At 42.0% G+C, this 13,454-nt stretch overlaps 3 protein-coding genes across 3 annotated transcripts; 1 reads left to right on the top strand and 2 right to left on the bottom strand.

Moving 5' to 3' along the window:
* Positions 1 to 5,851: 5,851 nt before the first annotated feature.
* Positions 5,852 to 6,496, bottom strand: LOC108126074 (uncharacterized). Its single transcript, XM_017242518.3, has one exon. The coding sequence runs from the start codon at positions 6,399 to 6,401 to the stop codon at positions 5,994 to 5,996; it is 408 nt and encodes a 135-aa protein (XP_017098007.3). The 5' UTR covers positions 6,402 to 6,496; the 3' UTR covers positions 5,852 to 5,993.
* Positions 6,497 to 9,560: 3,064 nt separating this feature from the next.
* On the bottom strand, positions 9,561 to 11,235 carry LOC108126073 (uncharacterized). The gene is made up of 2 exons (XM_017242517.3): positions 11,076 to 11,235; positions 9,561 to 11,024 (listed from the first exon to the last, which is right to left on the bottom strand). Exon 2 carries the CDS (start codon positions 10,997 to 10,999, stop codon positions 9,962 to 9,964), a length of 1,038 nt encoding a protein of 345 aa, XP_017098006.2. The 5' UTR covers positions 11,000 to 11,024; positions 11,076 to 11,235; the 3' UTR covers positions 9,561 to 9,961.
* A 326-nt stretch (positions 11,236 to 11,561) lies between these two features.
* Positions 11,562 to 12,577, top strand: LOC108125568 (uncharacterized). Its single transcript, XM_017241791.3, has one exon. It carries the CDS (start codon positions 11,678 to 11,680, stop codon positions 12,434 to 12,436), a length of 759 nt encoding a protein of 252 aa, XP_017097280.3. The 5' UTR covers positions 11,562 to 11,677; the 3' UTR covers positions 12,437 to 12,577.
* The last annotated feature ends 877 nt before the right edge of the window (positions 12,578 to 13,454 follow it).

Below are 13,454 nucleotides of genomic sequence, written 5' to 3'. Positions count from 1 at the left end.
CCCTTAAGTTTATAAAACATATTTTTACACCCAAGCCAGGATTATCTGGTAAATTCAAAAGCAATTTGCATTCCAGTTGCTTAGTAACCTCTGGCAGATTGAAACACCTTAAATACCCATTGATGCTATTACAAAAATAAAACAAAAAAAAGTACGTTCATCGTAGCTTGGTTGAAAAGCAAAAGAAAAATTTAATTACATATTTCCCCACAATACGTATACGCCACGGTGGCGGCAGCCTTCCTTCAGCATCTTGTGTCGCGGATGCGATTCATTTCGCAGCCATACCCGGTTGCCGTGATTAAATTTTCATTTTAATGCACGATTGAAGGAGCATTCGGTGAATTTAATTGAAAAAAGCTCTGCACTGGCAGAGCTAATATTTGGTTTTCCCATGGTCCCATTTCGACGACCAGCTCCCAGTATGGTCCACTTTAACCCCGCCGCATCCTGGCGATATCCTGTCCGCTTACACGGTACGAGCTCTGTTTGCCAAATGAGTTTTTGACGTGTGTTTTATGCGGCACTGAATTAAATTCATATCTCATCCATCCAATGGCATTTGCATGCACAGTTAATCCGATTTAATACGCTTCGGGATGGTATGGTAAACGGTTTACCATATCCATACACATGCCGCATCCCGCGCGACCTAATGGGCCAGATTATGGCAGTGGAACTTGGCTTAATGGGAATCGCAAGTGTAGTAACATTTGTCGGCTGTCTAGACTTTTGACTTTCGCTGACCCCTGATGGCTGCCCTTTTTTTTGTGGCAATTAGATAGCGAGCCAAGAGTCTTGACTATTTGTCTTGACTGGTCATAACATACATTGTCTGTTAATGGCCACTTCTACTTAGTTTGGACAACCAACTTTCATTTTCGCTTCCACTTAGCATTTTGAAACTCCATGGCATTGTAATTCGAAGGAAGTCACCTTTAAATTCCCCTCTAGGCAACTGTCTGTTTCAATTTCTTTGTCACATCGCTGTCAATTATCTGGGCGACGCAGCAGCAGGACTTTATAAGCTGGCACTTTGGAGAGTTGCCGGGCGGTCCTGTTCGGGGAGTCGACAGATGTATTCATGCATCTCGGCCGGGCCAAAGTGACATTTATTGGCTGTCAGGAAGTCCGTCAGTCCGTCACTCAGACACTCAGGCCCACAGACACTCAAATGCTCAGGCACTCGACCGTCATGCTGGGAGAGACTCGGTAGAACTGGAGTGGGTTATTCATTGGTGAAAAACACTTTGTCAGCCTTTTGCTTTCGGGCCCTGAATTGATGTGTCTTGCATGCGAATTATGAAGTGTGTTCCTGGTAACAAAAGCTGCTCTGCCTTGTTGATTAGTCAATGGTTACTGCCTGCCCTCCGGTCTGGCTTTAATTCTGATATTTATTATTACCCATTATTTACTTTTGAAATATTCCAGATTTTCAAATATAAATTTTATGATTAACGGAGTAGTTTATGAGTCCATCATTTTTGTTTATTGTCTTTTCTGCTCTCTCTATAACAATTTCGTTTTTATTTTATTATAATTATTTCTATATAATTTCACTATATAATCATTGTTTGTTTTTTAACGAACCTCATTGTCCCCGAACCAGGCACAACATTCCGAAACAGGACATTTCTCGCCGAGGCAGGAGCGACAACAGCTGTTCGCACATCCTGCAAACGGGGCCAGAAGATAAAGGACCATGAGCAAAGAGGATGCGGTGGGATTCGAGTCCGAAGCGAAACAGTTTGGAACGGGCCTTGTCTGTCATTGTCGCACTACCAAACCAAACTGACAGTCGGCCAACAACTGGCTGGCATGGCTGGCATTAGGCAATTTTCCACGGCATCTGGCGACGGCGATCCATCATCGCGGGCTGGCGCAGAATTTAGCCTTGGGGTAGGGGAAAGGTTAAGGCAAACAATGCCATTAGCTGCACTTCAGCCGCAGTTCACCAAAATGGCAGAGCACACATGCCCAGTCCCTGTTTCGTACACGTGCCAAGCCCCAAACAGGCCACAATTAAGATAATGCAAAGTCAACAAGAACACAAGACTGCCTCGAAAGAGATCAAGGCGGTTTAGACAATGCACTGAAGAAAATAGGGTCTAGCTTTAATGTTTCTACAAGTTTATTTATGGGGTAAAGTAAAGTCTAGTAGTTTTAGTTTTAGTGTTTGTTTTAATAATCTTAGATATTAATGTTTAATTTATTTATTTTCTTAATTTTCTCGAGTGCACTCGAATAACTCCAAATTCTGATGTCGTTGAACTGTCGCTGATTCATGTCTTCAACAAGTTTATTGGCAACTTGGCGTATGATTAATGTGCATCCTAATTGCCGACCGAGACAGAGACTGCCGAGTGTGTGCCACTCAGACAAATGCCAACTTGAGTCAATTCAAGTAATAAAAAATTTGCATCTCAAGTAAGCTATTGAGTATGAGAAAGTATTTGACCTTTTTAAAAGAATTTAATTTGTAATACGTGGCTTCCAACTACTGAACCCAACTGAGAAGTCTTCTTCCCTAGAATCCACACACATCCTTTAAGCTTGGAAAACTTTAGCTGATCCTGACAATTTCATCTGAAATGGTTTGCATATGGCAACGACAGGAGCTCGATTTGCAGCGACAAGGAATTGCAAACAAATAAGCAATACGGTACCAAAGAAATTGACGCCTTAACTTAGTTTATAATGCCACTTGAATGAGTTTGCGTGGCACAAATGCAAACTCGAAATGGAAACCAAAGAAAATTTAAAGGAGCGAATGCTTTTTCCCTGAAGGATGTGTATATCCTTAAATGCACTTTGTTTATATTAGGTTAATAGTTAGATAACTTTTCTGCTATTAACTTGAAACCCTTCAGTTCTTTTGATATCTTGAACTACAAATATTTGTTCCCAAACAAAAGTTTTAGTAATCTTTTCTGAAAGTACCTGGAAAATCCCTTTATTAATGCCCTATCGTGTATGCTCCTTTCAGGATAGAGAATGCATCGATGAATACGCTCTAGACAAATGTGTGTGTCATATGTACTATGTGAATGTGTCAACCAGGGTTCCCGCCATCTGTTGGGGAAAGAATAATGTAAGTGAAAGGCAAATACCAGGCGACACGTAGCCACGCCCATCGCCAAGTCCATGCCCCTTTTGCAATGCAATTTTCCATTTATTCCATTTAAATATTCACACCGTTGTGTAATGCGAGCTCACGACAATGCCATGGGTTTCCCCATATACTCGTGCACATATAGACATTCCTGAGAAAGAATACCCCAGCCTGGCTCGTCTGATGGCATAATAAGCCAAAGCAAAGGACAAATAATGAAATAAAACATGTTCAAATAAAATTGAACAAAAGTCAACGCTACGGAAAATGATATTAATATTCCCATTATTATGCAAATAATACTGTAACAAAACGTTCAATTACATATTATTTGTATGCAACAATAAAAGAGAATTTTTTATGACAAACCTTTATCCTAAGACTGCACGAACTCATTTTAAAGTTCTTCTATTTTAAGCAAATATTTATTAAAATAAATACGATGTAAGGTATCTACTTTATAGGGATAAATGACATTTATATTTTGTAATTTTTCGGGTCAGGCGGTAATTATTTAGCCTGTCAGTATGAAATTATAGCCATTGTTTCACATTTACATTCAGTATTTATTATTTATTTATGATTTTATCGACAAATAAACACAATGTTTTAATCCAGCAAAGCGTTGGAGCACAAACCCATGATGGAATTAATCAATTTCGTTTACGCTGTTGTTTGACTTTGGCGGCCACACGATAATGGCAACTAAATTTAATATTAATTCAATATAAATTCATTATATGATTAATTTTTATTATTTCCATTGTTAATCAATGCACAGAAGCGTGCAAATGCGCTTAATGAGCTTTAAAAAGAAAAAAATAAATTAAAACAAAATGCAAACTGCAAACTGCAGAAGCGAACTTTCGCTCCAATGAGCGCAAAATGCGTAAAGTTTATGAAAACCAACAAATGGCAGCAAACTCGAATGGGTGTTGGCCAAGTTTCCTCTTTTATTTTATTATTTTTTTTTTTTGGGTGGCTTATAAAATATGTACTTTTGCCTCGACAACTCATCGAAGTCGAAGTCGTAGTCTTCGCTCCACTTCTGGCCAGCTTTCTTAATTAAAAATTTCATTTGTGGTCCAAACAATGAAAGACGGGTCCGAAAAACTAATGAAATGGAAATGCTGAAAAGGAAAAATATAAAATTGTCCATGCATAGTAGCCAAATGGCAGAGAGAGTGGCAAAAACTAAGAAGACTTGGAAGTTTTGATAAAGTTTCCGTAAAATTCAGAAGTTTAAATATTTACAGCAACTGTTTTGTTTTAAAGCTTTATTTATAATTTAATCCGCTTTTGTTGAAAAACTCTCCATCTTTGCTTAGTTAATGGCTCTGATTAATAGGACAGAGTATAATACCCTCAAATCCTTATTGTTTGTTTTTGGAATCAATATTTTTAGAGTGCTAGTGCATTTTCTATTTCTAAATAAACTCCCTGAATAGGCAGAACACTTTCATTAAAACACCTTTTGTGGTCGCAACTCAACGGGAAATACTTAAATGTGTTTCTCCGCACATTAGTGTGCATTAATATTATTAAAACTAAGCAACAATGGGAGTGCTAGCCCGGAGCACTGACCCCATTTGGCTGGCCAGGGGAGTTGGCCAAATAGGAACGGGACTCTGGATCCTGTCGCTTCACTTGATGGAAGTCCTCTGTTGATTTGCGACGCCTTTTGCTTTTCGCTTTATGCGTTGCTCTCATTTGTTTGCATTTGCGCTGACACTCACTTCATTTAGCAGCTAGCTGGTGGAGCTGGAGCTGCAGCAGTTGCAACTGCAACGGCAGTGGTAACACAAAAGCCAGCAGCAACTCCTCCAGCGGCGACAGCAACAGCAACAGCAGCAGCAGCAACGGTGGCAAGTGATGTACGTGAGTGCAAGTGCAATCCGCCCCCGGCTGCAGGTTAAGGACCTTCCTTTGAACTTTAAAATGTTTGCTTTTGGACATGTGGGCGGTTGAATAATGGAAATGATGGCTTCTAGTCGACTGGTTGGTACTCTTTTAATGAAAAATAAATGCAAAAAATTAATGAATAAAAAGTTGCCACACCCTAGACTAGGGGTACAGAAACATCGAGTGATACATCAATACTATCGATGTTTCCAAAAATCGGGCCCAGACCTTAATTAATATTCTCATATGTCAATTATACAATTATGACTACTTTGATTTCACAAACAAAAAACGGAAAAAAAATGCATACCCTGGAAAAAAGATTTTTATTAAACTACCTGCTATTTTTCCCCTGTTATTATAATTTGCAATTTTCATAATTACCAGCTTAAGGGCATTTAAAAACTCGACTACTGTTCCCTGGTTATTACTTTCGTATTTAATTTTTTTTTCACTTCTGTCACTTTCAGACCCCTTTTGAAACCCCTCTGAGCCACTGCCCACCCTCGTACCCACTCATCTCTATTTGTGTTTGTGTTTGCTTTGTGGTTTTGCCATCGTATCCAGTCCATGGAGCGTATTTTAATCTTAAGCGCCTTCCATTTGCCACAATTGTCCAGGCCGTGAAACAGAGTCCTTGCTGCATCTTGTCCCGAGACAGCTGAGCAAATATATACCAACATATACATATATATGGTAGTGTATATACGCATTTTTACCCGTTGCCACTGTTTCACCTGGCGACTTATGGCCGGCTTATGTGCTCGCAAACCAATTAAAATGGCCAACGAAATTGTAAGACCCGAGACACAGACCCAGAGACAAAGGCAGCAAATTAATTTCAAAGGATTACGGCTGGGCCGGGAATTTTATTAAGTCGACGGATACGGAGATCGTGGTCTTCAAATGTCCGTTCCGTAATTGTTCTATTTATTGTGACATTCGTGGATTAAGAGTTGAATGGCATAATTCCAGTCCTCTAATCCAAATTTTCGCGTCGGCGAAGTGGTTCTGCCTCCATGGGTAAATTATACACCTCCTGGACTCCAGAGTGATCCAATGCTGCAGCGGCTGCCTCGAAACGCTGACGGCGATACTGCTCCACGCTCTGGTTAGGATTGAGATTCCTAAATAGAAATTCATCGTCTTCTAGTATAATGCTATCGTCCTCGTCACTGCCATCAGACTCTAGGGCCAATGGGTCCGGCTTTCTCCCGAAAAAATTACGTACACGTCCCAGCCATTGGCGTTCGACTACTTGGACGTACAGCAAGTAAATTAAAGCGATGCCCATGACTCCAAAACTGAGGATATTCTTGATCCATTCGTTGGGCGTTAACAGATCGACATCATGCACTGCTTCACATGTATCCTCCTCCTCCATCATTTTAATTGAAGATTTATTTTTTTTCCTTCTTTTTTTAATTTGATAGAGAAACTGTTCTAGTCCAGTGGCAGTCAGAGATAGGAATGAAGTTTGGATGAAAGTTACTTTTTCATTTGTTGTATGTGAAGTAAAACTCAAAGCCTGCTTTTTTAGAATTATATTACAATTTTTCTGAACTACGAATAACAAGTGATACACAATACATAGAAGGGGTTAAAATGGAAACAAAAGCCCAAAAGTGGCTATTGTTCACTTTGGTGAAGACAACACTGAAGGACTCAGACTTCGAGTTCGACTTCGACTTTGAGTTTGAGTCTGAGATTCAAGATTCAAGAAGCCTGCATCTGACCGCCTCTTGAGGGTTCAAGCAGACTCTTAACCCGCTGCCTGAGGCTGTGGCTGGAACCGCCACGCCACCTCCATGGAGGGATGGTAAAAATAAATTAAAAATGTGTTAGACTCACACACACGCACACCCACTCGCCCACATAAACCAACTTGGACACTTATCCTGGCGGCCGCATACACAGACATATTAAGAAACGTGACTTGGATGTCGTGTGGCAACCACACTGGCAGACTTGTGTATAAATTTTAGCATGTTATGAAAAATGTATACACAGACGGAGCGCTGACGGGATCTGCCTTTGTCCGTCCCGGCACGTAGCCGGTCCCGCACCACTCTCCTTCACTCCGACTGCGCCATCTCCTGGGGCATGGAGGAGGAGCCCGGGGCGATAGTCCTTCTCCCGCCGCCTGTGGACTGCTTTTAATGACAAAAGTTATGACGACAAATGACTCGGTTGACTTTCACTACGAAATCAGAGCCACGACTCCCGGCTCCACAATGGGACCATGAATTATTTCCCGTTGACTTGGCTTCGCTTTTTGAATTCACTTTTGCCATTTGGTCGCCTTGATTTGTAGTCGCCTTTAAAGCCGCTCCCCCATTTATCATTATGCAAATTATAAATTAATTTTTTTCTCCCTTTTTAGCAGGCGGACAATAATGCGCCAGATAATAAAGCAAATGTTTTAATGGCTCGCTGATAATTGTGCACGTCTTGCTGCATCGGCGAAAAATTCTTTCCTGACCGCAGCCGCCGCGTGCAAATTGAATTTGTTAATCAACTGCATTTAGACTTAATTGAAAAAGCAGTTATATGGTAAATGTATTTATAAAAAAATAAAAGAATACACAGCTGTATAAAAATGTGGCAGCTTAAAAATTAAATTTAATGAATTAAAGAGAATACTGATGCCTTGGGGGATTTTTAATAATCAGTCATCTATTATTCACGCAGTGCTAGCCATTAAAAATGGTTATTCGCTCGCTACAGATTCACTGATTTAATCAAAAGGGCATTAATAATTCTCTATTTCGCACAAAGTAATTATAAATTGTGAATTTGCGGTAGCCTTGGGAGCATTTTCCTTAGAGTGGCTTAGGATTGGTTAATTGAATTCCATCACTGGCACTTGTCAGTGGTAATTAACTGCAGCTGCAGGCCAGGACACTGCATAAAATGCTCAGGCTTTGACCCTGTCAGATAAATGTGAATTGGAAAATTGTATTACCTCGGCTTGTGCCAGGCCTATAATATTTCAAAATTGGCTTCACATCAAAATGAAACTATTATTAATGAGGCCATAAGCCAACAGACAGCCGAAAGTCGCTCGAGGCTGTCGTTAGTGTCACAAGCCGATTTTGTATTTATGCTTTCATTAATGGCCAATAAAGGCAAACATTCAACACGCCCTCAACTCAAAAGCAAACATTATTCACTGCCGCTTGTACCTCAGCCTGGGGGCGACCATGTGTCACAGTCTACGTTAATTTTATTACGCATACGCACTGTGTGTCGGCCACAAAAAGGTCTCGGCTAGTGTGCATAATATCTGCATTGCGACAAATTCAAGTGTGTGTTCAAGCCAAATATGTTTTAGTTTCCTCTTAGAAGTAAGACAAGGCATTAGTTAGAAGTTTTTTTTTTTTATTTTAGACCCAGTATTATTTCTAAAAATGTTATACCTATTTTTAGTCAAACCCAAGAAAGCCTATATAGAGGCACCTTTTTTAATATTTTATGCTCTTTATAGGCGCAATGTGGGCTGCATCTGATGGCGGTGGCAGCTCGCCTTTGTGCAATTGCTTTTTGCGGATATTGTTGTTAGTTTTACTTTTGAGATCCGTGTTGGTTTTCGCTGTTTGTTTTTGCATTGTGCGATGGCGCTTTTGTTTTACACGGCCAGCATCGGGGATTGTGGCTTTTTGTAGTTGTAGTTGCTGGATGCTCTGCCGACTGCCGTGTCCTATTTGTATCCTGTTGCCAATGGGTCCTCCCATACACACACACACACTTATATATACTGTGTACTTACAGTCGCATTTATGTCTATTGGCGCGCGTCCATTTCCATTTCATTTCCGTTATTGCAAAAGTTTTCGTATTAAATATATTTTTCTCTCAGCGTTTGTTTCATTTCGAAGCCCAGCCAGCCTGCTGGCCTGCCAGCCCTTTGGTGTTTTTGGTGTTGGTGGTTTTTGCACTTTAGGAAAGTTGCTTGTTGCTGTTATTTCTGGTACTTTATGCGCCGTGGCCATTATTGCAGTTGTTTCCTTTATTGTCCAAGTACAAGCATAAAAATCCCCGCATTTCCATATAAATATTTTGCGCCTCTGCCCCCCACACAGCCAGGACTTGCCTCATTTATTGTGTCCTACTTACGGACGAGTGTGCTCGGGCCAGTGGCTTACAAATTGACATGCAATTAAATGTAAGCCACAAGCATTTATTATAATTGTTACACTCACTTCCCCCTGGCCGTCCGTTTTTCTGCGAAAGCATTTTGCGAAGCCCACAATTAGGGGCCCGAGGGCGAAACACTGATGCTGATTAGGCAGCTACCGACAAACCAGCAACTAACATTGTTGTCGTCCTCTGGCAGTTGCAATTAGCATTCTGCGCTGTAATAAATAAACTAAAATTAACCACAATGGCCCAAACACAACGCTCCAGCGAACTGGAGCTCTCCCATTAATTTGATAACCGAACAAAACGATTTGCACACTATTTTTGCATTATTTTTGATAATTTGGGTTGCCTGTTCAGTGATCTGTTTGAATAATCGGATTGAATTTGCGTTTTATTTTCGGAAACACAGGTTAGTTTTGTTTTTTTTTTAATTATAATAAATTTTGGTTTATTTTTCAGTTGGCTTGAATTTTTAATGATCGAATAAATACTTTCCAATTTACAGTGACGAGGACAAACTATGTCTGACCTCTTTTTAAGCGCATAATTTTTGCTGGGTTTCTGCATTTTCAATATGGACCAGTGACCGCAAATATATTTTTTCCTACCGCTTTTTGAATTAATGACACCGAATGTCAACCAAAAACTGTCGAACCGCAAATCAAGTTTTGCGTTCAATTTTTTGTACTTTTTTCTTGTTAAATAGATTGAATATGAAAACTACTAATTTTTATTTATATGGTTTCCGGTTAACGCAAGCTAAAGTAACGTTCTTAAATTGTTGCGCTAAAAAATAGTTTTTGTTTTATGAAAGCACCGCATCGCTGAACCAGAAAGTCATACGATCCCCATGATTCAGTTTTTTTGGCTCGGAAATGGAGTGATTTCGAAGCACCGAGTCGTAACGCCTAAAGTTTGGCTCATTTCCGGCGTTTAGGCGATCTGCCAAATCGGCCACTTGTTCCGTTAAGGACTTTCCAATGGAGGATTCCGAATTCTGCGTCAGTTTATTGAAATTTTCCTTTAGTCCAATCCTGGATGTAGCTTCACTCGTTTTTGATTTTATCGAAGCTTTTGACGCGGTTTCCTTATCTTTTCTTAAGGATACAATCGAGTTTTTGATTGTGGCATTTGAAGCAGTTGCTTCGGCATTTTTTTGGGATGTATGGGATCTTGTGGATCTCTCTGAAGCCCTGGGTTTCAGGTGGTTTGTGGCAGATACCTTTGATTTCATGCTTATGGTGGATCTCACTGCGTCTTTGAACGAGATGGGATTTTTCAAAATCGACTTTGGTGTAAGAGTGGTACTGGAAGCTGTCGCGGAACCGGCTTGGGAGATTCTAGAGGCCTTGTAGCTGATCTGGGACACTTTGCTGCCCACACTTGAATCCGATTCGGAGCTTTGGACCTCACCCTCCCCACTGGTTTGACGCTTCGACTTCACGGGCAGCAGAGTGCGCACAGAGTCCTTGACAGAGACCGCCTCGTCCTGGGAAACGTTCACCTTTGATTCCCGGCCTGCATTGATGCGCGCGTTTTCGTGGATGGCAGCCGCCTGCTTCTTTGCCAGGGTCATCTCCTCGTTAATGGCCTTTGAAATGGCCACCTCGCCGATTTGGGACGGATCCGCCTTGAGCTTGCTGCTCCGGGAGAGCGAGGCCTGGGAGCCGGCCAACAGGGCCTTCTGTTCCCTGGCCGCCTTAACGTATTCCGGCTTGGCGACAAATACAGGTGGTGGATATGAGCAGCAGGTGGGAATATCGTAGTCCAGACGGAGTCCCGAGTTGGGCGGACCCACGTTGAAGGGATCGAAGGGCTGGTTGTCGAACTCATCGGGAAACATGTTGGTCAAAGGTCCGGGATATTGTCTGCGGAGTTCGATTAAATGGTTGGAAGAGGAGACTATTCTGGTTACTCACTAGTTTGGTTAAAATTTTTGTGAAAGGTTTAGGCCTAAACTGGTGTTTCCCAAAATCTGTTGAATATTTTTTTGTTAATTTTTTGTAGGCTTATGACTTTTGGGAGTTACGAGGCAACTGACAGGAGAATCAGGAAGTGCTTCTGCATCTTGATTTTTAATTTTGCTTGGCTAGGATCCTTTAACCAGTTCTTAAGATAATGTTGAAATCTCCAAGTGTTTTGGTTATCTTCATTACTACGTGCCATATGACTTTGTTTTGCATCTAGACTGTCTAGTCAGTCTGCTTGAAGTACTCCCTTGTTTTAATTAAAAATGCCCCCTACTTCTGGTGTTTATTTTGTTCTCTGTACGTGCTGATAAGGCGACAGATCCTTTGACAGGCTCAGCCGTAATACAAAGCCCTTTGAACCCCTAGGAAATACTTCATGTGGCAAATTAATGAGCCTTTGAAAGGGGATAGCTGGCTTTGGTTTGGATGTCAGTACGCAATGCCCAGAATAACCAGTATTTAGACAAAAGTTTCGGTGTCAGGCTGTATAAAATTTGGCTGTCGAAATTCCAGTAATAGTTTCAAAAAAAATATATATACAAAACTCCAGGATGTCCAGTGTGCACAGGTCAGGTGCCAATCAACCGGCCGCAGTGGGTCAAAGGCAACGCAAAGGTCAGCGTCAAATTCCGCAGAATGACATGATTGTGTACGGAAACGGAATCGCTTACGGCGGGCCGATGTATCCAGGTATGGGTTACGGAATGTATCTGCAATCGCCACAGTCGATGGGTCAGCAACCGCCACAGTCAATGTGCCAGCATCAGCAACAGCAGCAGAAGCAGCGTCATAAATCCGTCGGTGCCCCCTGCCTCCATACCGCCCAGCGGGCACAGATGCGAAATACCGGCCAGTCGGGCATCTGCTCTTATCAAAGAAGTGGCGGACTGGCAGGAACTCCCAGGCAATCGTACAAGGCTCCTAAACAGCCTCAAACACAGCAGGCCTTCGGAAATTGGACGGTACCAGCCGCAGGAACTGCCCCAGGCCTCGCCCCACCCTGTCTTTCCGGAGGGCCCTATTCTGCTCCAGTCCCTGGCCCAGCACTTGCACCAAACCTTTCCGAAAATGCTACAGTCGACCAGATGCGAATGTTGGCCCTGATGCAACAGCAGCAGCAGTTTCAAATGCAGCAGCAACAATTGCAGCAGCAGCAGGTGCATCTGCAGGCGTTTTCGGGCAATAGCTACGGTTACACCAACTATCATCCGCAGCCGAGCGGCGATACCAGCGGATGGGGGGGCTATGCCATGATGCAGCCTTCGGACATCAGCAAGCCCTATACTTTCGGCTGGAGCCCTACCGACTAGATCGGATAGTATTACCCCTAGGTGTTGGTGGATGGAAGTTTCAAATATTTTGGACCGCTAAATCGTCAGAACTAGTTCTAATAATGTAGTTTTCCCTTTTTTTGTATACACTTCCAATAGAGATTGCCATAATTTTCCAAAGCTCTCCGCCTCGACTTGTCATTCGGAGGTGAATTTTCATCTTAGTTACCAACGAGCTTCATACGTGACATTTTGCAAATTCCGTTTCCAGCATTTTGTAATCGTATCCACATACGTGTGCCACCGGGAAGGGATTTGCCTTCTCGTATCCGTTTTTTTGGCCACCGAGATGCAACCGCTGCAGCAACGCTTTTCCAGGAGTGGAGTGTTATCACTCCTGTAGTGGTTTTCCGATTTTGCAGTGGCTTTTGACACTCCTCATGGTAAAACCACAAAATAAATAGAAAATATATATCTGCCACAGAAATGGTTATAATTAAAGAAATGTAAAAAGAGCAAGAAGTAACTTTGAATCTAATCCGTGCATATCCTGAGAATCTTGCTCCACTCATACACATCGGGATAATTAACATTCTAAAAATAAGTTCCCAACGTCATCGGACTTTTACCAGAGAACCTCCAACCACGAACTGTTCTCCGTCACATCCTTCTCGCCTCCTTCTAATGATGATCCCTAAAGTCAACTTGCTAAAGTAACAAGAGCTCAAACACACACACACACACAGCATGCTGGGAAAGGCTCATAAGCACACAGTGGTATTAACGCCATAATTCGTAAGTTACACACACACACACGTCCCCACACCCATACACATCCATGCACAATGAGGCGCCACAAAAAGGATTAAGTTATATTAAAGTTGTGAGAGCTGCATTTTAAGTGCACCGCTGCCTCCTTTTGGCATAAGGTCCTGTGGGGCCAGCAGCCAAGGAGTCTTGAGTGGGCGGCCGGGAGCGCCCGGTTGGCCGAAAATTGCGCTATGCAAATTCCGTCTGACCCACATTTAAATAATAATAATATTCGGAGCGCTGGGCA

Source organism: Drosophila bipectinata, chromosome 2L (genome assembly GCF_030179905.1).
Source record: "Drosophila bipectinata strain 14024-0381.07 chromosome 2L, DbipHiC1v2, whole genome shotgun sequence".
NCBI classification, from domain to species: Eukaryota; Metazoa; Arthropoda; class Insecta; order Diptera; family Drosophilidae; genus Drosophila; species Drosophila bipectinata.
The sequence above is the reverse complement of the archived record's forward strand: the minus strand, read 5'-3'. Positions and strand labels throughout refer to the sequence as shown.

Excerpts from the sequence above, each read along its gene's own strand:
- LOC108126073 (XM_017242517.3), bottom strand. The coding sequence starts at position 10,999 with ATGTTTCCCGATGAGTTCGACAACCAGCCCTTCGATCCCTTCAACGTG.
- LOC108125568 (XM_017241791.3), top strand. The coding sequence starts at position 11,678 with ATGTCCAGTGTGCACAGGTCAGGTGCCAATCAACCGGCCGCAGTGGGT.
- LOC108126074 (XM_017242518.3), bottom strand. The coding sequence starts at position 6,401 with ATGATGGAGGAGGAGGATACATGTGAAGCAGTGCATGATGTCGATCTG.